The 23198-nt window shown below is 45.9% G+C and overlaps 1 protein-coding gene across 1 annotated transcript; it reads left to right on the top strand.

Annotated features, from left to right (window-relative positions):
* The first annotated feature begins 3660 nt into the window (after positions 1–3660).
* On the top strand, positions 3661–21594 carry LOC144133990 (uncharacterized). Its single transcript, XM_077667019.1, has 9 exons — positions 3661–3897; positions 3975–4063; positions 6440–6650; positions 7078–7152; positions 8743–8835; positions 12066–12122; positions 13135–13193; positions 15428–15566; positions 21482–21594. The coding sequence occupies exons 1-9, from the start codon at positions 3714–3716 to the stop codon at positions 21592–21594; spliced, it is 1020 nt and encodes a 339-aa protein (XP_077523145.1). The 5' UTR covers positions 3661–3713.
* The last annotated feature ends 1604 nt before the right edge of the window (positions 21595–23198 follow it).

Below are 23198 nucleotides of genomic sequence, written 5' to 3' on the forward strand. Positions count from 1 at the left end.
GATGTCGAAGATTTGCTCCTTCAGGTTGAAAATTAGAAAGAAATCGCCTCTTGCTATCAGTCGCCGCACCGTCTGCGTGGTGTTGCAATGCATGCAAGTGAATGTGTGTGCTGTTTCCTTCCTCCCTTTGCTTCCAAAGTAGCCAAAGCATACCTGGCAAAAGAAGTGGACCTGAAGGGAATCCATTTCAGTCTGCCACATCTTCCTAAGCATGTGTGTGGTGTCAGGCAACACGTCACTGCCACAAAGCGTGTTGATGAGCTTCAACACCCCCTCTACTTGGGTCCAAGAGAGGCCTGCGTGCACAACGTACGTCAAAATTAGAAGGATGGTCTGTGCTTTGTTTATGGCCTGATTGGGCAGGGTTTCTTTTGCACATTCTTCGAAATAACGTCTGAAGTTTTCATCACGTTCTCTGAATGACGCTGGCTCTTCTTCGTGCGGGGGGCCCCCTCGCCACTCTCGCCCGCCTCACTGAAAGATGCCCATTCATCTGTGTTGGAAGTGCTGCCTTCGCTACGCTCGCCGACATCAGTGAACGATGTCGACTCGCCCGAGTTTGGAGGGCTGTCTTCGGCACTCCCGCCTACATCGCTGGCCGACGCCATCTCGTCTTCGTTCGCAGAGTGGCCGTTGTTGCACATTTCCACTGGTTTTGATCCGACAAGGTGATCGACATCGCCGATTGCCTGTTCGTGGCAATAAAAAAATCGTCAGGCGCTTCATTGCCATCAACACAGCTAGTATCGTCTCCTGAGTGGCTGGAACTGTCTGAACATCGGCTTCCGTGAGCATGGTCGGACTCGTCGCCTTGTGTCACACTATCCACGTTGCTAGCGTGAGCGCGTCGAGCTCTCTTCAGCTCATTGTTGTACGCCGTCTGCCTCGGCACATCCCACGGCTGCCCGGGCTCCAAGTACTGACGGTACCGCTTGCGACGAGGAGTACTCATCGCTGTACGTACGAGGGGCAAAAGTGTTTGCGGTGCTGCCGGCCTCACGTTGGTTGGATGCGACTGCGCGCCAGGAAGAAAAGTGAACACGACCAAACCTAAATATAAACGGATTGGATTGGGTTGGATTGTGGAGGGCTCACTCGTTGGCTCTGTGTTGAATGTTCTAAACGAGCTCTAGTCCACGGTGGCTGGAATCGAACACGAGTGCTCAGTCCTCCTCTCAGTATCGAGCGCAGTGAACCGACACCTCAGGTGTCGTTTGATTTGAACCATTAAGCCACGTACCGTGGCGGGGCTTACTAAATGCTGCCCAGGTTCGAACCCAGCCGCGACGGCTGCATGCGTTTCGATGGATGCGAAGCGCAAAAAGCGCCCGTATGCTATGCGATGGAAGTGCACATTAAAAATCCCCAGGGTCGAAATTATTCCTGAGCTCTCCACTGCAACACTTCCCTCTTCCTTTCTTCCTTCAATTCCTCCTTCATTCTTTCCCATACGGCGCTGTTCGGGTATCCGTGCAATGAGATGTGAGGTCATTTCTTTCCTCAAAAACCAATTTCTTTTTTTTTCCCGTCAAAAAAAAGGCCTGGGGCTCATATGATATATCGTGTCAACCGTCTAATCTGGTGGCTTTTTGTTCGCTCTTTGCACAGCCTGTTCGCCGACCGTCACTCGAAAGAGGAACCCCAACTGGGATCCTTCAATGCGCAACCTTATTTCCCATTTGGGAGGCCGGTATAATCAAAAGAGCTACTACTGGGGCTAGTTGGAAATGCATCCTTGAAGGTATTGGTGAGCGCTATCAAATACGGAGAAATATGGAATCTACCTGTGTGTTCGTCCCTTTCCGTATTTTGATAGCACTCACCAGTACACCTTTAAGGTGGTATAATCACAACCGGAGGAACGTGCGCCGTAGGTCAAAAGTTCAGAGCTCAAAACCGCGTGCTATGTTGTATGGCTAGTTATACCCATGTACGTATCCCATATATCTCTTGAATTTGAACTCGCCACAGCAGATCTGAGGGCTCTGCGTGTGCCGCCCTAGCTGTACTTTCTCGTTTCTTGACAAAAGGGGGGTGGCCGAATTAAGTTCCTGAGTTGGGGAAAAGTGTGTGAACGTCGAACCGACATTCATTGCGAGCTGCAAGGCGGTGAATATATGTACTCACAGTTAATACGCTGGACTGCACATCGAAAGCAGACAGTGCGGTTTAATGCGCGTTGCATGCAATTCGCATTTCGGAGGTAATTTGCGCTGTCGCACACCTGAGTATACATACGCGTACTATCGTGATCGAAAGGAAGGCGAACAACACCGAGCGTACGCGGTCAGCTGTTCGCATTTCTTTTCATCACGATTTTACTTCGGTGGAAGCAAAAATGACGCTATAGAGTCGTCCGTGATGCATTCTAGGACGAACGTCATGTAAAAGCGCGATCAAAATAAATACGAACAGTGGAGCGCGTAGGAGCCGCGTTGTTCGTGTTTCTTTCGATCGCGATAGTAATTGCTACAAATTGAGCAAAAAATTAATGTAGTAACTGCATAACGATGCAATTACGTATAACACACAAAAAGAAACACGGAAGACGCAGCGTCAACTTATTTGTGTCACCCTTTTTATGCCACAGCACATGTGTTATGAATAACCAACTATTATATAGCTAGTGTACATGCGCGTACACTCTAGCTATTGGAGAGAATTTACTAGACTGCATCCCGTCGATCAGCTGGTGTCCTAATTCTGTTTTCTTCTTTTTTTTTGCGATTGACACCATTAATATATATGCCTGAACATTATGCGGGGCATCAACTTTTTTCTGCCCTTTACAGCATGCAAAAAATCTTGCGCATATGTGCAGTACCATTTGCCTGATCGAGATAGTTATATAGTATATTTACTCGAATCTAGGCCGCGACCAAGACTTTAAGCCGATCGACGCTTGAAAGTTAAAGGTCGAATAGATCGGAACGTTCAGCGGGGACAGCACGCAAACGGCATTTCTTTCATGTGAACCTACTCCCGCTCACTCGTCCTTGCCATCACTGGCCTCCTCCGTATCACTCTCCTCTTTGTACAGTTCCAATCTTCTGTGCAGTCAATCAAGAGGTTTGTAGTGCTGCTCTTTTGAAACGAGTGCTCAACCAGGATTTCAGGGATGCGTGTTTAAAGCGGCCTGTCGGAGTTTGGTCGTGCGTTTCATTGGTCACGTGGAATCTAAGCCGACCTAAGAGTTCTATATCTTGTGATTAAAAAAAAAAACTATCGGCCTAATATAGAGTCGAATATACAGGGCACCTCAATATATCTTCTGAGCACTTTGTACTTCAATTGCAAGTTCGCGTTTAATACTTCTCTTTCCTTAAGAGCCACTCTCGGGCTTTTTGGTCCTACCAGTACTCGGTATGAAGTATCTGTTCTCCACCCCTTATTTTTTTTTTCACTACATATTCACGTGTATATGCACATGAGTACTAGGCTATATTTTATTTTCACATGCCAATTGTCGCGGACAGTTGTAATAAAAAACAAATTAAACGGAAATCAACATGACAGATAAATGCTTGTTTACAAGGAAAAGTGGTGCGGTTTCGTTTCCGACATATACGAAGTTATTTGGTTTCCGGCCACTACTAGGCGTAGCCATACCGTTTCGGAGAATTCGCGGCAGGTGTTTAGGCCTAGCGTAGTATGAAGGTGAGCTCTGGTGTGCTCTTATGTGCTCGCGTTGCTAACTCTGTTGGGGCAAGAAAATGTTCGTGCTTGTCCAGTACGAAGGCGAAGACAAACGCTACGTCGTATCGGACGCCGACGTTCGAAATTTTGCACCGCATGATATCGACGACTTCGAGAGGGGGAAGCCTTATGATGTGTTTTGGGCGGGCAACACCACCACCCGGGGCGGATTTTATAAGGCCACCATTCTCCATATGACAGGTAAGAGTTAGGATCCTCTCCGGCATTGCCGAACACGATTTTGGCGTTCACTTATAATAATGCGGTAAAAATTGCAGAGACTGAAGAAGAAATGAAAACGTGGCGCCAAAACAAGCGTATGGCCTCGCGCAAGTGTTCCTCGAAGGATGGCCCGCCGCGGAAGAAGGTGCGTCCAACTGGCTTTCCTGTGCTTGCTGAACATTATGCGCTTAGCTCACATTAACCGCTATTATCTTTGAACCAGGAACTTACCAACATGTGTACTGTGTCCATGTTCTTGATATTGCTTCTTTTGGATTAGTGATCAGCCTAGGAGATTCACGCACGGGTTCCGCGTTTTGCCCGCTGCACGGCTTTCACGTGTTGTTGGTCACACGGCAGCAATAAAAACGTCGTTCCAGTAGATTTATTGATTTGCAGGTGGGCTTAGCGCGAGACAATGCAGGGACAAAGGACGAGCTATAACTTGCTACTGAAAGAAACGGAAGCAGAATTACTAGCTCGAGGATCTTAATGCACGCCCAGCTATCCACTGAGGATAGCAAGCAAGTTTTGTGTGGACGTTGTTTTCAAGGCACCTCGAAAACTGTCAAGTCTTTGTGCACTGGCGAGCCAAAGTCATCACAAACTGGCTTGCAGCATCAGGCTTGCAAGTTAGTTGCGTGCAAAGTTGGTGTTGTTTACGAGGTCCCTCTGGGCTGTGGCCGTGTCTAAATAGGGCAGACTGGTCGCTGCCTCAGTGAACGCCTAAGGGAACATGCTACTTCTTTTAAATCGTCTTAATCTAACAACCTGCCTAAGCATTATTTGAGCTGCAAATGTCATCCACTGTTTGGAAAAAGAAAAGTTCTTGGCCGTTCTAAAGGACAACTAGCAGGGGAGCTTCTTAAGGCGTCATTTATTCATGAGCTAGGAAGTGATAAGTAACTGAGTGACGCGTCTATTGTCATGTTGCGAAATGAATCTGTTTCTAAATGTTCAGTAATTTCTTGGGTATTGCTGCTTGAAGGTGGAAGAGGTGCTTCCAGTTTCTTTCTGTGCCATTTTTGTCGCCATTCAGTCCCAGATTATCTTGGTTCAGTTTGCCTTTATCCAGCCCCCTGTCTTAATGAGTGGATAGCTGGGCATGCACATTCAGTTCCTTGAGCTCGTAATTCTGCTTCTCTTTCTTTTAGTTGCAAGTTAGCGGTCATCCTGTGTCCCTCTCTTGTCCTCGTTTGTCTCACGCTAAGCCCACCTGCAAATCACGACTTGCCAACTGGCCCAAAACTCCACTTTGCTCAGTAGATTTCTTGCAGGGAGGAATTTCTTCTTGTTGACAGTGCACGAGGGATTTTTTTCTCCCGCATTCTGGAAGCTGAGGGGAAGGATTTACTGTGTCTACCAAGGTTTGCGACAGTCAGAAATAGGGGCACCCATTGGTAAACCTTTAAATTGCCTGCAAAAGCAGCTTCGTAACATAAAGTGTTGACTAAAGAGAATAGCGGGAGTCAGCAGAGATTCGGGAAGTCGACATAGGAGCCATGAGGTAAAGCTCTGTTAGCTTCGAGATCAGTAAAGGAAAAGTACGGCAAGGCCAACAGGAAGGAACGCTCGAGCAAAGTGAACAGTGAAATCCGAGTTGTTACCCTGTGCTATTCGGCCCCTGCTCTATGGGCCGCCCAATCTCTATATATCTAGCTACCTTCACTGTGCCCTCTCGCCTCCTGTTGGTCTTGGCTTGATGCGTGTATGCAACTAAAATGACGCTGATGACATAGCCTTCATATGTATGTCACTACGAGCCCGTCTGCCCTATCGTTTTCTGCTCAACTGGCTGAGTTTGGTTTAGCGAGGTGGAAATGTGATGCGCCAAAAAGAGCATAATGGCGTTGAAAACAAAACGGTGTGTTTCAGCAGTTTTGCCAAACACTGTGTCATCTGCCTACGACTTTTGATGGGGGGAGGGGATGCGCATACTGCCAGCTAAAAAAAAAGTTATTTCCTAGAACTGTAATTATGCAAATGACTAATGACACCCTAAATTGTAGCCACTAAGGTCAACCCCCAGTGTACATATGCTTCCTGACCCTCTTTTTAAAATCCAATGCAGCTTTAATCACTTAGTTGTGAACAAGGCTCCTGTACAGTAGGGGAAATTATCCTTTTAATTTTTATGGTTTCAATTCACGTTTTATTGCGATGTCTTATCAGGCAAGTTTTTGTTGAAGTCTCATTTTTGTACCAGTTTTCTCGGGTATCTAGCTGTCCCTTGACCTGGTAGTTGGCTTTCCGTGGGCTGGAATGCTTGGGACAAGGTTTAGGATTAGTGGTTATAGTGCTCGGCTGCTGACCTGAACGACACGGGATTGATCCCGGCCGCTGCTGCGATCGCATTTTGATGGAGACGAAATGATAGGGGAGTTGCTTTGGGATGTTAAACCCCATAAAGCCTAAATCATTCTTTTGATGGATCACTATTTCATCCTGCTGGCAAAGAGTTTACATCCACTTCATTTGGAAAAGGGCCGAGGATTTGACTAAGCACTTCTTTATTTTTCAGTCCAAGCTGAACTTTCAGGCTAGGGCCCTGGCAAAAAGAAGTGCTGAGGACGAGCTGATGAAACAAACAAGTGAGATGGAGGGGACTGAGGGCACAAGCAAAGCCGTAAGCCTTCAATCCAAGGTTGCAGACTTGGAGGCACGGGTGAAGGAGCTCGAGAGCCTTAACAAGGAGCTGCAGAAGGCCCTCTGTGCCAAAGTTTTGAATATGGGTATGTGAATATTTTGGACTCCAAATGCTTGCCTGTTATAGCAAGATTGCTTTTTACACCACGCTGTAAAGGGTGCCCTCTTTCTGCTAGTTCACATAGGCTTTCACCGTTGGTCATGAAGTGACAGCTTTTGCGAAGCTATATACTTGGGTAACAGTGAAAGTGGGCTGCCTTCCTGCAGCAGGTGCTCACTGTTAGTAGGATTTACACAGTACAAGAACTGCATGTGAAAACCACATGCATAGTGTTTTGGTTGCATCAAGACAGCTATGCACTATCACTAGATTCTAGCATTGTAATTAGTAAATATGAGAAAACGGAGCATTTCTGTACAATTTCTGCACTGAAAAGTTATCACCTCTTCAGTGTTCTGAACCTGGCATGTCGGTTCAGTAATTTGATGCTTCCCTTTGTAACTTCTCTTTAGATTCCTGTGTGTTGGAATGTTGCCATGGGCAGCCAAGTTCTCACCGTGCGCAGCCAGGACCACCTAGAGCAGCAGGTTCGTAAACCTCTTTTGCAACGCAGAATGGCATAGTGAGTCAGCAGGTGTCTGAGCATTTGCTATTGAATCTAGATTACAGTGCCATTTACACTGGCCAGTGCCCATGTCACCAACTGTGTAAACAAAAAAACAACAAAAATAGCCGAAGCAAAATGTCGTCCTTGGAGTACACGTAAAACATGGTCGCTGTGAGCCAACCATTGTCTGATTCCACAGCAGTCGAACAGAATGAGTGCGAGAGAGGGTGAAGAGTGCAGGAAGAAAGACTGAAGTTAATGACAAGAGCAAAATCGACCACGGCAAAAGCAGTTGTTAGTAAAAGACAACAATGTGAACTGTAATGGAAACATTTTACACAAAGGTGCACCATCTGCCTAACTAAGTTGCTTCAGAATAAAGGCCACCAGTGTTATTCCTATTAACCCTGTCCAATGCCAGCTGTGGCCAGCTCATCCTGCTAACTTCCTAATCTCATTCACCCGGCTTTCTGCTGCCATCTGCTTCACATGCCTTTGTGGTAGGTGATCCACATTTATTTGGGGTCCCGGTAGCTGCGGATGGTGAGCCTGCGGAGCGGGCTGTTGACGTTGCTGGCCAGGCCTGTTGCTGAAAGCGTTCTATAGTGCGTGAGTCAGGTCGCGCTCTGAGCTTCGTCTTCATCAGCGCCGCTGTCGATACCAGCGCCGCTACACCTTCTCGTGGACCTCTTGCCGCTACTGCTGCTGCTGCTGCTGCTGCTGCTTTTAATCTTGCTCGTCCTTCACTGGTTTGTTTCGTCACTATTTTTTTTGTTATGCTGGATCTAGTTTCCTGATGGGCCCATGAAGACTGCCTCATCTTCATTACATTTTGCTTTGGCTATGTTAGTCTTGTTTGTTTGTAGTTTCTTTGTCCTATGGGCTCTGGCTGTTCTATAAATGATGCTGATAAAAAAATCATGAGCATGGTAGTTGACAAGTGGCATGGCAGGGCACTGATTGGTCAGCAGGTTGTGCGTCGTCGCGAGACCACATGATATAACTGAGTTGACAGCTGCCAACTCGAGCAACTCCTTTGACATGAGGGTGCGAGATGGAAATTGAATCCAGGACTCTTGGATCCAGAGTCAGACACTCTGCCCCTTGGTCATGCATGCACATTCATACGGCTTGGTTAAAGCGGGGCTCTGTATCGACGGGTAATCTGCAAATAATGTGACAGGCTACGATTGTATTCTTATGAGTGTGTGAGATAGAGGAGCAAGTTAAAAAATTTGTGGTTACGAGAGTAGCAAAGTGCATGTACACGAATGAGGATCTGCAAGAAGAGTCTGATGGGAGCCATTAAACACTGCCACATCATGCCCTTGAAGGCGACGAAGCTGAAGAATCCACAATTTTTTTGTTTTTGCTGTTGCAAATTTTTTGAAATTTTTTTGTGCATAATGAATGCTCTTCCCAATTTTGAGCTATTTTTTTAAATGTATTCTTCTTTTGAGTGAACATGGTAAATGCTGCTCTGTGTGCTTAATTTGTTGATAGTGTATTATACTGGTATCTGTATGAATAGGAAGTTTTGTCAAATTTTATGTGCTTATTTGATTTCCAGTCCCCGGCCATGCTTCTTGGGTTCAAAGTCAGAGTGCCCATGGCAGCAGTGCTTCACAGGCTAAGCCCTCGTCGCCCTTGCCGCAGCTGGCTGGTACCAACTTTTAACATTCTTGAAATGTTCCCTTGTTATCATCTTGATGCAAAATTAGCATAAACTGCTGCCTTTCTACTAGCGCAAAAATTCGGAGCCTGGACTGTTAGCAGGGCTGTTCTATGTAGAGTGGCTTGCACATTATTTCATTCGAGACACTGCAATGATCGGATCAATCAAAGCCCAAAACCTGTCCCCAAAAGAGTTAAGTTCTCGTGACATAATGCTGCTATACAGTCCAGCTCACTTTATGAATATGACTACATATGGGGAGCTAATGCCACAGCACTGCCGATTAGGCTTCTTGTTATAACAATATGCCATGTCTAGTGGATAGAGCTTACCGGTAGCATGCAGTGGTAGAAATGCTCATCTTTTTCATTGATTTCGACAAGAACGGTAGTCACTGAAGTGTCAAGGGTTTTTGCGCAGTTGAATTTTGCATGCAGTCGACCATTGAATGAGGAAGGAGTTCTTAGATGCATGCAGCATGCAGTAGACTAGAGTCACTAAATAAAAAGTTAGAGTACCGGCACTCTTTTCTCTTATTGTTATGTGCCGCTGCCACGATCATTGGTCAGTTTGCATCACGTGATATTTGTTTACACTGCGATGGTTCATGGGGGTGGCCATTTTGTGGCTTATGCGTTTTCAGTCGGCCAACTGTGGTAGTCCTAGTGCTGCGACGCTGCAAGTGCTGTCAGTGGCCGACGCATTGACCACGAGATCCCGCGCTTCGCAGCATTTCAGCTGCACAAGAGCATACGAGGATGCCGTTTTGCTGCGCTGTTGGCTGTTTCAACTCGCAAAATGACAGAAAACGCTTCATGCGCTTTCCGTTGGGGGAAAAGGACGGTGCTCGACTACGCGCATGGCTGCAACTCGTGAGCCGCAATGATTTCGATTATGCCATTCCCTGTAACGATTATGCCATTCTCTGTAACCAGCCCCCAAAGTTTCACAGAATTATAGTAATTACTGTACTCCGGAAGCGTGCTGACCACCCAGTTACACCGGCTACAAGTTGCGAATACACGTGCAGATGGCTCGCTGCCGTTAGCTTCAAGATTAAGCCGCTGTTTGAAGCAGTCGCCAGTGCGCCCAGCATTATTTTACCTCCAGCGGGGTTACCCTTGTCTTAATCACCGTGACTTGCTCAGCCAGGGCGCTCGTATATTTCTCCTGTAATAGTTTGGAGTAACCGCGAAGACACCCGTAGTAGCATTGCACTCGACCGCTGCCTACATTGAGCCATTAGAAATTCTCCCGCGGTGTTGACACATTAGCTCCTACAAAATAAAAGCAAGTTTAAAAGGCAACGCATGAAGTGTTATAGCAACAGCTTCTACTGAGGAGGCGATCGCAATATATAATAAAGCATACGAACAGCGCAACGCCAATTGTGCAGAGTCTAGAAAAATTTGCCCAGAATAATCAACAATAACCTAGAATATTTAAGTTCATACTGCAAGGAGTGTCTCCCCACGATGAAAGCATAAACTGATGGTAATGGCTGTACCCTTTGCATTTGAGCGGTTCCAAGCCACAGGATTCCCACCGCAGCGTCAGGGTGGCTAGCAGCATTGTTTATGAAATGGTTGGGCTAAAGTTAGCGGCGAGGTCACAGAAGTGGCAATCTGACAACAATGATAAACACCAAAATGGCCGCCCCTGCTTAACGCCGTGCTACAGTGTCGGTACTTTAAGTTTTATTTAGTGACTCTACAGTAGACCAGCCTTAGTCTCCAGTTGTCAAAGAAGTTGTAATGATGCAATGACAAAGCTGCCATAGCACCTATGACATGAAGCATTTCATGAATTCTCTGCTGTCAGCATGCAATTGACATGGTAACAGCGCAAAAGCTGGTGAGCTGGTTGGGAATCCAGCGCAAGGCACATGACAGCTTCAGCCGGTGAGGCATACCATATTGAAATTTTCAGTTTGCTGGCAGCTGTAGATCACTGACTGTGTGCAGTAGTTTCACTTGCTCTGATGCCCACTTATCGCACCCACTAGACCCAGGATTCTATTATCGGCGGTTTGCCCGTGTAGGACATATGGATCATTGGGGGCAAAAGTACCAGACCCCCCCCCCCTCCAAGTTTAGACTCATGCCACTGTGCGTAGGGGCGTCACCTGAAAAAGCACTTCTGGTGTCGAAACAGGCCCTCTGCGCCGGTCTCGACACCAGAAGTGTTTCGTCAGGTGGCGTTCCCGTGCACAGTGGCAAGGGCCAGAACTTAGACATGGCGTCTGTTACTTTTTCCCCGTAATGGTGCACACTATGTAACTTAGTAAATGTTTGGCATTGTGTTACACTTTCAGTGCAGTCTTTTTTGTAGCTTTTCTTGAGGCAGCACCTTGTTTTGAGGGCACCTCCCCTCAAAAGAAGGGGACTGGGATGTCTTTCGGTGTCCGTGTGCTTCTGCTAAGACGCGCAAGTGCTTCAACTAAGGAATGAATTGCAGTGCCTCCTTGTTTCGTCTGACTGAGGCATGGCTGCAGTTTGTTCTATCCGAGGCGCTGTGACAATGGGCTAATGCACATTTTGACGGCAGGACTGCCCTCATTCATAACTAGTAAGCGTCAATTATAACTGGAGCTGGTATTGCGATTACAATTATAGCATGTGCAGGAGCTATGGACAGAAATGCGAACAGAGCGGAGCCTGGGTAAAAGCACGATGAATAGAAATGCGAACAGCGGAGCCTGGGTGCTCCACTGTTCGCATTTTTTTTCATCTTACTTTCACTTCAGTGGACACGAGAGTCGTCTGTTATGCATTCATGGATTACTTTAACATCTTTTTCTTACCACCTTGGTAAAAGCGCAATCAAAAGAAATTCGAACAGCGGAACGCATATGTGCCGTGTTGTTCACATTTCTTTCCATTGTTATAGTACTTTATAATGAGAAGTACTGCCTACATTGATAGACATTCTTTGCTAGTGTTCATAGTGACACCATTTTTGTGGTGCCATTATTCGCATGTAAGGCACTGAATATTTCCTGTCAAGGGGTAGCCAGCTTGTCAAGCAGCTGTATGGTCGCTTTTTGTGGCTGATCCTTGCCTGCAGTAAGGAAAAATAAATTAATTTCAGGGTATTTTGCGGCAATAAAAAGGGAAACACTGTTGTTGAGAATGGTGTGTTACGTTCGTTTCAAAAATTTTTCTGGGCAGGAATTTTGGATGCAAGACACAAAAGGGTCGTTTTTATTTCGTTAATAGTGGACCCTGCACCATTTCCTGACGTGAACCCCGCCGACGAAGCAAGGCTGCCAAAAGGTATGTTTCTGCTTGCACAAGCTGAAGGAAACTTGGCAAGAGGGCTCTTCATTGTGCGAATAGCAAATCTTTCATGGTGTTCCCGGCATTTAACTTTTGTTTTACTGCGCTGAATACTGACTTCATTATTATCAATGCCTTGCAAGTGAAAACCCAGGTTTATTTTATTATGCCGAATGTAATCTGACCCAGCTTGGGCAGTCGGCTGCCACTTGTCAAGCTCACTCCTGAAAAAAATTGTCTTGGGGCGGTCTCTACAACCTCACTTTCCGCCTTGTAGGTTGGCCTCCTCTGCAATTGCAGTACCTGTCTGCTGCATTACATGCGGCTATCTCAATACTGTGCCCTTGTATTAGTGAAGCCATGCTTCTGGTTTTTCTTAGAGCACATTTACATCAAGAAACATGATTTACTCCATAGCCTTCAGTAATAGTGCCTTGCTGCACTGGAGAACTATGGTGTTTTGTGATTTTTGTGGTGTATTCTGAAGGAGTCGGCCTTTTCACAATCCAAGATATAGAAAGCAGCATGCATCTGTTGTTTAAAGCACTTCTGACTCGTTGGCATATACTCATGGAATGCATGCGATGCTGAAACTTCCACCACTCCACTGAAAGACGTTATCTTTGTTCCGATTTTGGTGTAGCTCTAGTCTTCAAAGGTAAAACTGCCAGCTATGTTCCTAAGCACAGATGAGATTTCAAACATAAGCAAAGGTCTGAAATTGTGTGAGGTGAAAGAGTAAAAAAACGGTGCTAAGTATCTATTACCTGAAATCAATGAGAAAAAACTCAAAATCAATGAAAATGAAAAAAAACTGGAAAAAACTACCCAGGGCACTTAATTCCTTACATGCTATGAATGCGAAAGCTGTGTGGGTTAATGTTCATACGTGCACAATTGGTCATTCTTTACCTAAGATTCATAGATGGCAGATAGTTCTCGCACTATTACTGTAAGCTGCTTTTTACTTTATCCACCTGTCTTTCTTGTTTTTCCTCTTATTTTGCAGCTGTAGGGCCTACAGCACAAGTGGACAACACAGTGGGGATCACAAATGAAGCTGGAGAGGTGCGTGGTATTTCGCTAGTTTTTTGTTTACGTACTGTGTTAGTCAGAGGTGAGAAAAAAAGCATTTCTTCAGACTTCATAATAGCCGTGGACTCTGGACCTCTTCTGTTTACCATGCTCGGGCAGCTTGCTGGCCGCTAGAAAAGTCTAGACAGGAAGGTTCATCATAGTCATAAGGGATGGTGGCCACGGATCACGGAAGCACGCTGCCTTGCGGGCTACTGCGTATCGTTGCTTGCACATGTACGGTAGATTTTGGCTCCTTGGGAGCAGAAGAAACGACGTGAAGTTATTGGGCGGCTGCAGGCTGTAGAGCAAACAGCTGATCGCGTTTCGCACACATATGGCTACGACGACACGAGTGTATGGTGTTGTGTGCTATCTTGAAATCTGAACTTAAGCTTCGAGAAATCCTCAAAAGCATGTGACTATCAGTTGCACTGGCTGCTCGCTTCCGCCCGCGCATCTTGTCCCACAGCTTTCCACCACTCCTCCTCCAGGCAGTGGCTGAATCGCTGATGTAGAAGCTGCGGGACAAGACGCACCGGTGGAAGCAAGCGGCCCCCTTGACAAAGGCCAGCTAGAGGTTATGCCCTATGTGCATAAAATGGCACATAACCTGAAGAAGGTGGCGTCTTAGCAGGGAATCCGTCTTGTGTTCTCCGCCTCCTGCAAGTTGTCTCAACTTTGCAAGCATGTGGCGGAAGGTCCGTGCAGCGCCGCCTGCTCCACTGAAGTGGTGTACCAGTTTCCACTGCAGTGTGGCAGAGTTTACATTGGCCAAACTGGCCAATGTATCAATGATAGACTGTGGCAGCATTTCTGCTCTCTGAAGAGTGAAATTGGTGCTAATCTCCCCAGACATTGCATGGGATGCAATGGTTGTTACCCCAAGCTTAATCAAACAATATCGTAGGAAGGGGAAAGTCTAGAATTGAGCGGGAGATTTTAGAAGCAGCACACATGCACACACTTGGCCTTGACACCCATGTAAGTGAGCCTTCTCTGGCTCTCCTAGAAAAATAGACCCGGTTTATTATCAACAAGTGATAGTTGCGTCACCCCTTTGCAGTCGTTTTTCCTTTGTCATTATGTGTGATTTTACCACATGTTATTCTTGAGTTTATTGTTTTTATTATTTCATGGCATTCCACGCACAGACGCAATGTTTTGCTTCTATGTGTTTTTTGATACTCAATGTCATTTGGTGTCTACTTCTGTAATCTTCCACGGTGAAACACATAAGTTACACTGTGCCACATGTAAGTGTTTTGTACACCAGTGGCAACTTCAGACATGATTGAGTCCTGTAATTTCGTAGTGTGTCAATCTTAATTGAATTGAATCAAAATATTAGTGCATCCACTAAGTTTCCAAGCATGCCGGAGCAAACTTTTCCAGTCTTTCATTTTATTGTAAACAGCATGGAACACAGCTGCAGAGAAGTAAAACAGCAGGTGCTGAGCTATATATTAATTTTTTAGACCTTCGCTTACCACAAATAAATACCAACTTGACTAACTTGCCATAACTCTACGCCTCTTGCTGTGACTGGCTTCTTTGCCAAAGGGTTGCAAGTCACGAGGTGCGGTGCCCGCATGGACCTGAGAACTGTTTTCGCCCTTGCTAGCTTGATATTAAATATTGCAGTACTGCCTATGTGTGTTAATATTTTAAAGGTGCCGGTACAGCGCATGTAATGAGTGCAGGCAGTGTAACAGTCGGTGGGTCTTGACTGTTGGGGCCCATGAAGCTAGTCCGGGTTGTTCTGCAGTCCCGATGTAATTATGGAATATACAAGAACCCCAGGTGGTAGAAATTTCCGAAGCTCTCCACTACGATGTTCCTTATAGCCTGAGTTGCTTTCAGACATCAAACACCATAACACCAAACCAAACCATTTTTTACCATACACATATGAGTACTGCAGCATGTATCATGCTTTTGGAAGTAACTAGTGTGCAGCATTTGATAGAAAATACATGCAAGCCAAAAATTTGTTGTCTCCACTCTGCAATGTGTCTTGGTTACTTTGAGCGGAAATTAAAATGTGAAAGTGCTTCTCAGGAAACGCATCTTAGACTGGTTCCTTAATATGTACATTTTTTAGTGGCTTTGAATGTTCAATCAGAAGTCAGATCACTAGCAAGTATGTTTATGTTGGCATTTCATGTCGGGTGAGTTCTGCATTTAAAACAGTATTAAAACCATCTGTGCTCTGTGTTCATCTTCAGGTTCATGTTGGGCATGGAAGTTATGTGCCCGTGGCTGCATGGAATCGCCTGCTGGCATTGGGCAGTGATTCCACATTCTGCAAACAGTTGGCAGTGTGCCTGTGGGGCAACGAAATGCTCGCCCAAAGGAGCCTCACAGGCACGCTGTCAAATAACGCCATCTCTAAGGGGATGACGAAGATACATCCGCCGCTTTCCCCTCTAAAGGTGGCTTCAGTGTCAGGTAAACCACTCGTTCTTGTTGCATAGCTGCATGCATTTAGTCACTCTTACTGGTGAATGTGGTGAATGTTTTTAGAATGTGGCCCATTTGAGATTCTGTGAGTTTGTAATAATTAATTGCATTACTGTCATTGTTGTCAGACTAATGAGAACCAATTCACACTATAAAGAGGACTTTACAGTGAAAGCTCGTTAATTCGAACCTCGATAATTTGAATTTTTGGATAATTCGAACTACACTACTTGGTCCGGCCAAGCTCCATAGAGATCTCTGTATAAAAAAGCCCGTTAATTCGAAAGCGAGTCGGTTCCGCTACGGATAATTCGAACTACGCGCTGCCGCGTCTGGGCAGCTTGGCACACAGCACGTGGCCAAAAAAAAATAGCGCCTCCGCATAGTTAGAGGCTGCGCATGTCTTAAACAGGGACAGAAGATGGAACCAGATAAAACCGTGGAAGAGTGGGCAAAGCCTAAATGGCGCAATCACCGGCGCGGCGGCACCGACGGGTAGGGGTCGACGGCCGCAGTGACGGCTGCCTACCCTCATTTCCACACAGCCTCCGAAACTCGCCACTAAATACTCGCTAATTCGGGTGCTGTTAATTCGGAAATATGGATAAATACTGTCGGCGCACTCTCAGCCAACGCCAACGCCCATGAAAGGCTATGACTTCGGACGGGTGCTACGAATTACGTGCGAAAAGCTTTTTTTCTTTCGCGAGTGTCGTCCATCTTTCCACCCATCAGTCGCCAATGGAAGCATGCGGTCAGCCGCGATCATAACGCCGGCTTTTAGCATCGCCTGGCGGTCAGCCGCTGGCCGGAAGCGGCCAACGTCGGCTATCAGCGCAGACCAATCAGGGCGCGACCGCGTCAGGCTTCCGCCTGCTTCTGCAACATGGCTGTGCCTGCCAAAGCGACCTCTCACTTCACCACGAACTCGTCGTTGCGGCTACACTGTGGCTCACGTCCACGGCAAACAAAAGTCGCACGAAGCTTTCGCTTTGTCTGAAGATGCTCGCAGCACAAAATTTTAGCGATGAAACGCTCCAAATTTTCAGAATGCTTCTGGATTTTCAAGGCTCCTAGGCTTAGCAACTACGCGTCGGTTGACGTCAGGAAGCGCAGGAGGTTCAAACAGGTTAATTATTTTGGTTCAGAAAAGGGCCATGAAGAATAATTGGTCCTCTTGGTCGTCATTGAATAAATAATAGTTTAATTGTAAATGCACAGCTGTTCTTTTCATCATTTTACTAAGCATATGAAATCACGCAGTTTCTAAACCCTGGCGGCAGCCGGCCATTTTCCGCCACTTGTGGTGCTGCACAGCGGCGGTGCGGGGAACGCCGTGCCGCTCAAAGTCCGCAGCGCAAGTACGCTCCTATGGGTCGCCCTTAAGGCGAATGTACTGAAAATGAGGCTTGCATAACCGGACAAGCGCTGGCACTCTGCAAAGTTCGCTTCTCCCCTTTGCAAGAGCTGATGTCAAAAGGTAAACACACTGGGATGTTATCGCTGCGCAGCATCTTGGCGCACTGCCAAGAAATGCGTTGTGGACCGTGAAGGTATGAAATAGAGTGAAGTGTTAACGACTGACGCTTTTTTTTCAAATTCTTAGGGAGAAATTGGGGGTGGGTGGGTTCGTTACACAAGTAAATACGGTACGTTTACTACCAAATGCAAATGGTTCTTGTCAGTTTTTTCGAGGCCATTCGTTATTCGAACATCCGATAATTCAAACTTTTTTTCCCGGTCCCATGACGTTCGAATTAACGAGCTTTTACTGTATATGAAAGTCACTTGAGTGATGTTCTGCTCGTCTAGCGGCAGCTGAAAAGTGCACAGTGGGATGTGGGATCAGGCGGCAGCTGTTGCAGCCGCTGCTTTCCAACCTTATTGCGATGAAGGTGGTTTGAGAGGTCAAAATAGAGGTCGTAAAGACATGACATATGGTCCCTGCAGTTTCTTTTGCGTTGGCTCATGATGGTAGCAAGACTTTTGTGTCAGACTGATTCTGTCTGCTGTAAAAATAGACTCGGGGACTGAACGCATTCTGTTTGCATTGCTGTCACAGCAGTTACTGAAGGGGGTGTGTCGTTCAACCGGTACATGGATTTATCAGTATCGTCAGCTGCCCCATTTTAGATGAACGTGTCCGGAATGAACATGGCAGCACCAGTACAAAACAACAAAGATGCAGCGAAAAGTTGACACACAAGCACCCCGGTGCCAGGAAAAAGTGCTAAAGTTGCTATATTTAAACGCGGAGTAGACTGCTGCTAAAACTTAGTGAAATGTATGTTTTTCAACATGCGCTGTCCATGGTTCAGGCATGATTCATACAGAGCAATGACATCGAATCGCATGATACGCAACCAGCTTCTGGAATAGTGATTCACTGCTGTGAATCGGGTGTTACACTTACTAGAGGACAGAAGCCCCCTCTCCCATTGATCTTTAGTGAACTGTGCCTGTGCCACTTGCTGCCACCTTTTCAGAGTCGTGGGATAGAATTTGCGGGTGCCAGTTGACGACCGATTTTTCGGACTGTCTAGGGACCACTAAATGTCTGAAAAATCACGCAGTTCGGACAATCAAATTTTACTGAAAAAATTACGAACTTATTACCAATATGCCGGAGAAAGGGGTCAGTTGTATTGCACACATTATAAAGCTCCTCACGGCTAAATTTCTCCGCGTGACGTGCACACACGACGGCGGTGACCGCTTTCACATGCCCGGCCTGGCTGTGGTGCCCTCAGCATGTCGCCGATAAATGCACGGTTGGGACATAGCTTAAACGAGAAAGCAAGCACGCTTCTGTGGGAACTGCGCTGCGCCCGCAATACGATGGGCCTGGAACGAGAATGCGAAGATGGCGAGACAATAACAATCGAGAAACAGCCGAAGCAGGTGCTCCGTCGGCATTGGCCTCGTAATTAGGCCTAGCGACTGGAGCCAAAATCGGCTTTGTATCCAGCGATATGCTCTTAGCGGTGGCTTGCATTTAATGAGAGGTGTCTTGCCTGTCATCGAAACGCTAGTTGTTTACGGTTTTATGATAGAAAAGTCAGGTTTGCGGTGTGTTTTGCCGCGGGTACGCTGACCTCGCTTTGAAATGCACCACCATTTCCTCCTGCGCTCGCCGTCTCCGTGAAGCCGTACGCCTCCCACGCAGCTTTGCTGCTACCTGCTCTCGTATGCGAGACGAAAGACTCGGTACAGATGATTTCCGTGAACTCTGACTACTGTTAAAGTCCGTGTGGCGGAAGACATTCAAGAACAGTATAAATTCAAAACCACGCGGGTGCAATGTGCCGACTTGCGTAGAACTTCAGCATCGCAAGTTAAGAGGCTCCCTTTAAGCTTGAATTTCGGTTTGTTTGATCAAGTTTTCGATCGCGCTTGCAGTTATGAATTAATGAGGTTCCACTGTTCACATTATATGGCAGCTTCAGTATTGGCGGCGAGTGCGAATGAGGTCCGAAAAATCAAGCAATCAGTTGTGGTGCGTCTGAAATTTCAGGCACTCTTGAACATTGGCTCTATGGGCCATATCGCGGTGCCGTGGAAAAGTCCAAATAATCAAGCATGACCGAAAATTGTCTCATTTTGTCTTCAGCACCTCAGAGGTAGCTAATGATGAAGGTGAGAAGATGTCATGCGAGGTGTACTGAAACTACGGATCTGTTTGCTCATTAATTTTTTTGTCAATTCAGCTTTGGATAGGCTTGCATAAGAGTTGGCATGAAATAAAGTGAAGAAAGCAGCAACTTTTGTGCAGTTTCTGTATGCCTCACATGACCTGAGCCCGTGTTTTATGTCATCTTACCCATTCGCTGGCTGAACCAGCAACAAAAAAATGGAAAAGCTTGTTTTCAAATTATTTTATGTTTTTTTTATAAACACACTGACATTACTCATTGTCCAAACTTTGCAGATTCCTTCCGGTACTATTTGATGCTGAAAGGGTGCTCTGCCGAGGAGCTTTCAAAGCGGCAGAAGAAGGTCGTGCGGTATTTAGCACAGAAGTGCTGTGACCTGCGGCGGTAAATATCTGTGCAATATCTGTTTTCTGGTGTGTGAAAATACACTCTAATTTGCTTTTGTTTTCATTATCACCAGTATAAGTCTGATGAACTGGCATGCGCTGGCTCTACCGAAATGCAGCCGCAATATCGTTGATATCAGCAGTCGAGCGTCCTAACCACTAAGCCACCGCGGCAGTGTTCGTTGTTTAGGACGCTCGACAGCTCAAGAGTGTTCGCATTATGTGGCACTCGTAGGTTGCTGCTGCTGCCAGCGCTTATAGTAGCAGTTGCAACCTTCACGTTTTTACAAAAATTACATTTTTAACTTTACAAAGTGATGAAATTTGCCCAAATTTTCATGAAACTTTTGTATCAAAACTGGCATGAAACTGCTTCGTTAAATCGAGGGGAAAAATACATGGATTTCAGTGGAAACTAAAAACTAAAATTAAACTTTGTCGCGCAGTGAACTTCCTTATATTGAGGTCTATATATTGAGGTTTAGCAGTAACTAGGGGTGTGCGAATATTCGAAATTTCGAATACGAATCGAATATGTTTCATATTCGGTTCATATTCGTATTCGAGAAATGATATTCGTGAATTTTCGAAAATTCCCGAATACTCAGCAGCGATCGTATACCGCGCCGACTTTCGTAAATCTGATTGTTGCAAAAGCGCAATATATGGGCAGATTATCTGATTATAGAGTTTAAAGTTCCAGGAAAACAATAAAAATGCATTGTTCTCTTTCTCCTCCGTCGTTTATCGCGTCGACCGATCGCATTCCGATGCCGCTAGACTTGACCTTGTGCACAATTCCGCAAGTGGGCTTTCTCACATACCACGCTTGCTGCGAACAACATGGGGGACGAGCCGCTTCTAACGGTTGCATTGCGAAAGCTTGTTTATTTTTATTTTTCTGTAATGTGTTATCTAATTAATGCCCACACCCATGGCATTCGTTCTGTCACCTTAACGCTCCGAGCGTAACCATCGCCATCTTGTTTTGGTCAACTACGCTATGCGGGAAAGCCTACTTGCGGAATTTCACGTGAGGCTCCCGAAGGGATGAGTCTAGGTCTTAACTAGGACGAGTCAACTTTTTAACTACCAACCTCGAGCTGCACTCGTAATCGTAAATTGTACCAATATCTCCAGTAACGACTGCGGCCAGATGTCATGCTGCTATCACTGACAGACTAGCTACAGTCTGCTACAGCTTACAAATTATAACACTAGGTGTTAGTTTTCTATAAAAATGTTTCATGCATGTAGAACATTTTAAGCCTGACAACAGTCATTTTGGACTTTCTCCATCACTGTGCCTAGAGATGTATCGCACAATGTCTGGCTATACTAATGATGAAGCCTTGTTTATGCTGGGACGAAGCAATGTCTATGCACTCTAGTGCATTACAACGTATCGGATCGAATAGATATGGGGTTGTAACCCATTACTATATGGCATGCACTGAGGGAAAGGTGCCCGCAGGAGCAGCTTTTTCATTTTAGATTTTAATGGGAGACCATCTGGTTTCTGCTTTGGCCTGAAGTGCAAGGTTATAGATGTGGGGGCAGGTTTTCGGCACCTTGTTAGCTGTAACTGTGTGGTTTGGCCATGATGGTTAGTCCTTTTTTATATTGATGCAGTGTCATTTACCTAACGCATAATTGGTTGATGCAAGCCCTCGTTTGTAAAAAGATGAGCGTTCATTATAACTGCGGCCATAAGTCTTCTTGACTGTCTGAAATGGGTGTCTGCTGACATTCAGTATTACATTAATTTTTCTTTTTTCAGCCAAGACAAGACCGCTTTTGAGCCACAAGAGCCTGCAGCCAGGAGCCTGCAGCCGGGAGCCCGCAGCCAAGAGCCGGCATGCAGCCAGGGCAGCGTGCATGAGCAAGTGCTAAAAAAAAGCTTAATTTATTACAATAAATATATTTATCATTTTCATTTCAATTAAGCTATGTGGTTTTGTGCATGAATTACTCTGGAATGGACGAAGCTTTTGTTAATTGAGAGGAGACCGTTAACAAGTTTCGCATTCTTGTGCATGACTTCCAGAATGCACAAAGCCTGTGTTACTTAATAGGTGACCATTAAGTTCACAAGAATTGCACAGTAATGACTGCAGCACAGCGTACGAGGCACTACACAAGACAAGACAGACTACAAAAGACAAGACAGACTACAAAAGACAAGACAGACTACAAAAGACAAGACAGACTACAGACTCCAAAAGACAAGACAGACTACACAAGACATGCCCAAAATACGACAAGACTACAGACTACAAACTTTTTCTGTCTTAGAATCCTGTAGTACGTTTGACTGGGAATGTATACTAAATTCTGAAATACACGCATGCGCGAAAGTCGTTCAAAACCCTTTTAATTGCACGTACGCGACGGACATGTGCAGACACTGCTGTAGCCACTCTAGTACAAGACGAGCCAAAACCAAGCGATTCCAACTGCGTCGGAGCGCTGCTTCGTCAGGCTTAAGACCTGGGAAATCGCCATGATATCTGAAAAACAAGAGCTATTTGTCTCTTGAAACTTTATGCGAGGGTAAGAATGGGCAAATCGAAGGCGAATACAACAGCTTAGAACACGATATTGCTTTGAGGGATTGGCGACGAAGCTGTTATCGCAGTGAAGCGGGCGGGCAGGGCGCCGCGTACGCAAGCAACGCAAAGACTGCAACGCAAATTTAATGCGCTTAAAACTAGTCTAATATAATTTTAGAATAATTTTACAGACTGCTTGCATTAAATTTTATGCGAATAATGTATGTTCATGTTTTTGTACCGTGAATGTGTCGTGTACAAAAGTGCGCTTGGCGCCGCTCGAAGCAACGCTAGCAACCTTGGGCAGCGCTCGAAGGCCCTGGAAATCTCGATGGAGTTCCGTGCTGCTCCGTTGACTCGATAGGCTATTGACTCGATCGCCATTGAAATTGCCCGTGTAGCAGAGCTCGATCGCCTTTGAGTCGTTAGACTATCGGTTCGAGGGCCCTCGAAATGCCCGTGTGGCAGGGGTATAATACCCCTTTCACACGGCCAGTTTCAATGCCGATCGGGTCGAGGGTCTTCGAGATTCTCGATCACCATCGAACTCGAAGGAGTTGTGTCGCTGCTTCACGGCAAATCTCAATGGCCATTGAAATGGTTCTCTTTGTCACGCTAAGCTTGTGTGGCGCCACATTCGCACTTTGGATTTTGCAAAATTAACAAATATATTTGATAAATGTATACGAAATGCTTAAAGACACGCATATGCGCATGTCGTTTAAAACCCTTTTAATTGCACGTACGCGACGGACAGATGCAGACACTGCTGTAGCCACTCTAATACAAGACGAGCCAAAACCAAGCCAGTCCAACTGCGTCAGAGCGCTGCTTCGCCAGGCATAACACCTGGGAAATCGCCATGTTATCTGAAAAACAAAAGCTATTTGTCTCTTGAAACTTTATGCGATGGTAAGAATGGCCAAATCGAAGGCGAATACAACA

This window comes from Amblyomma americanum, chromosome 5 (genome assembly GCF_052857255.1).
Source record: "Amblyomma americanum isolate KBUSLIRL-KWMA chromosome 5, ASM5285725v1, whole genome shotgun sequence".
Lineage (NCBI taxonomy): Eukaryota > Metazoa > Arthropoda > Arachnida > Ixodida > Ixodidae > Amblyomma > Amblyomma americanum.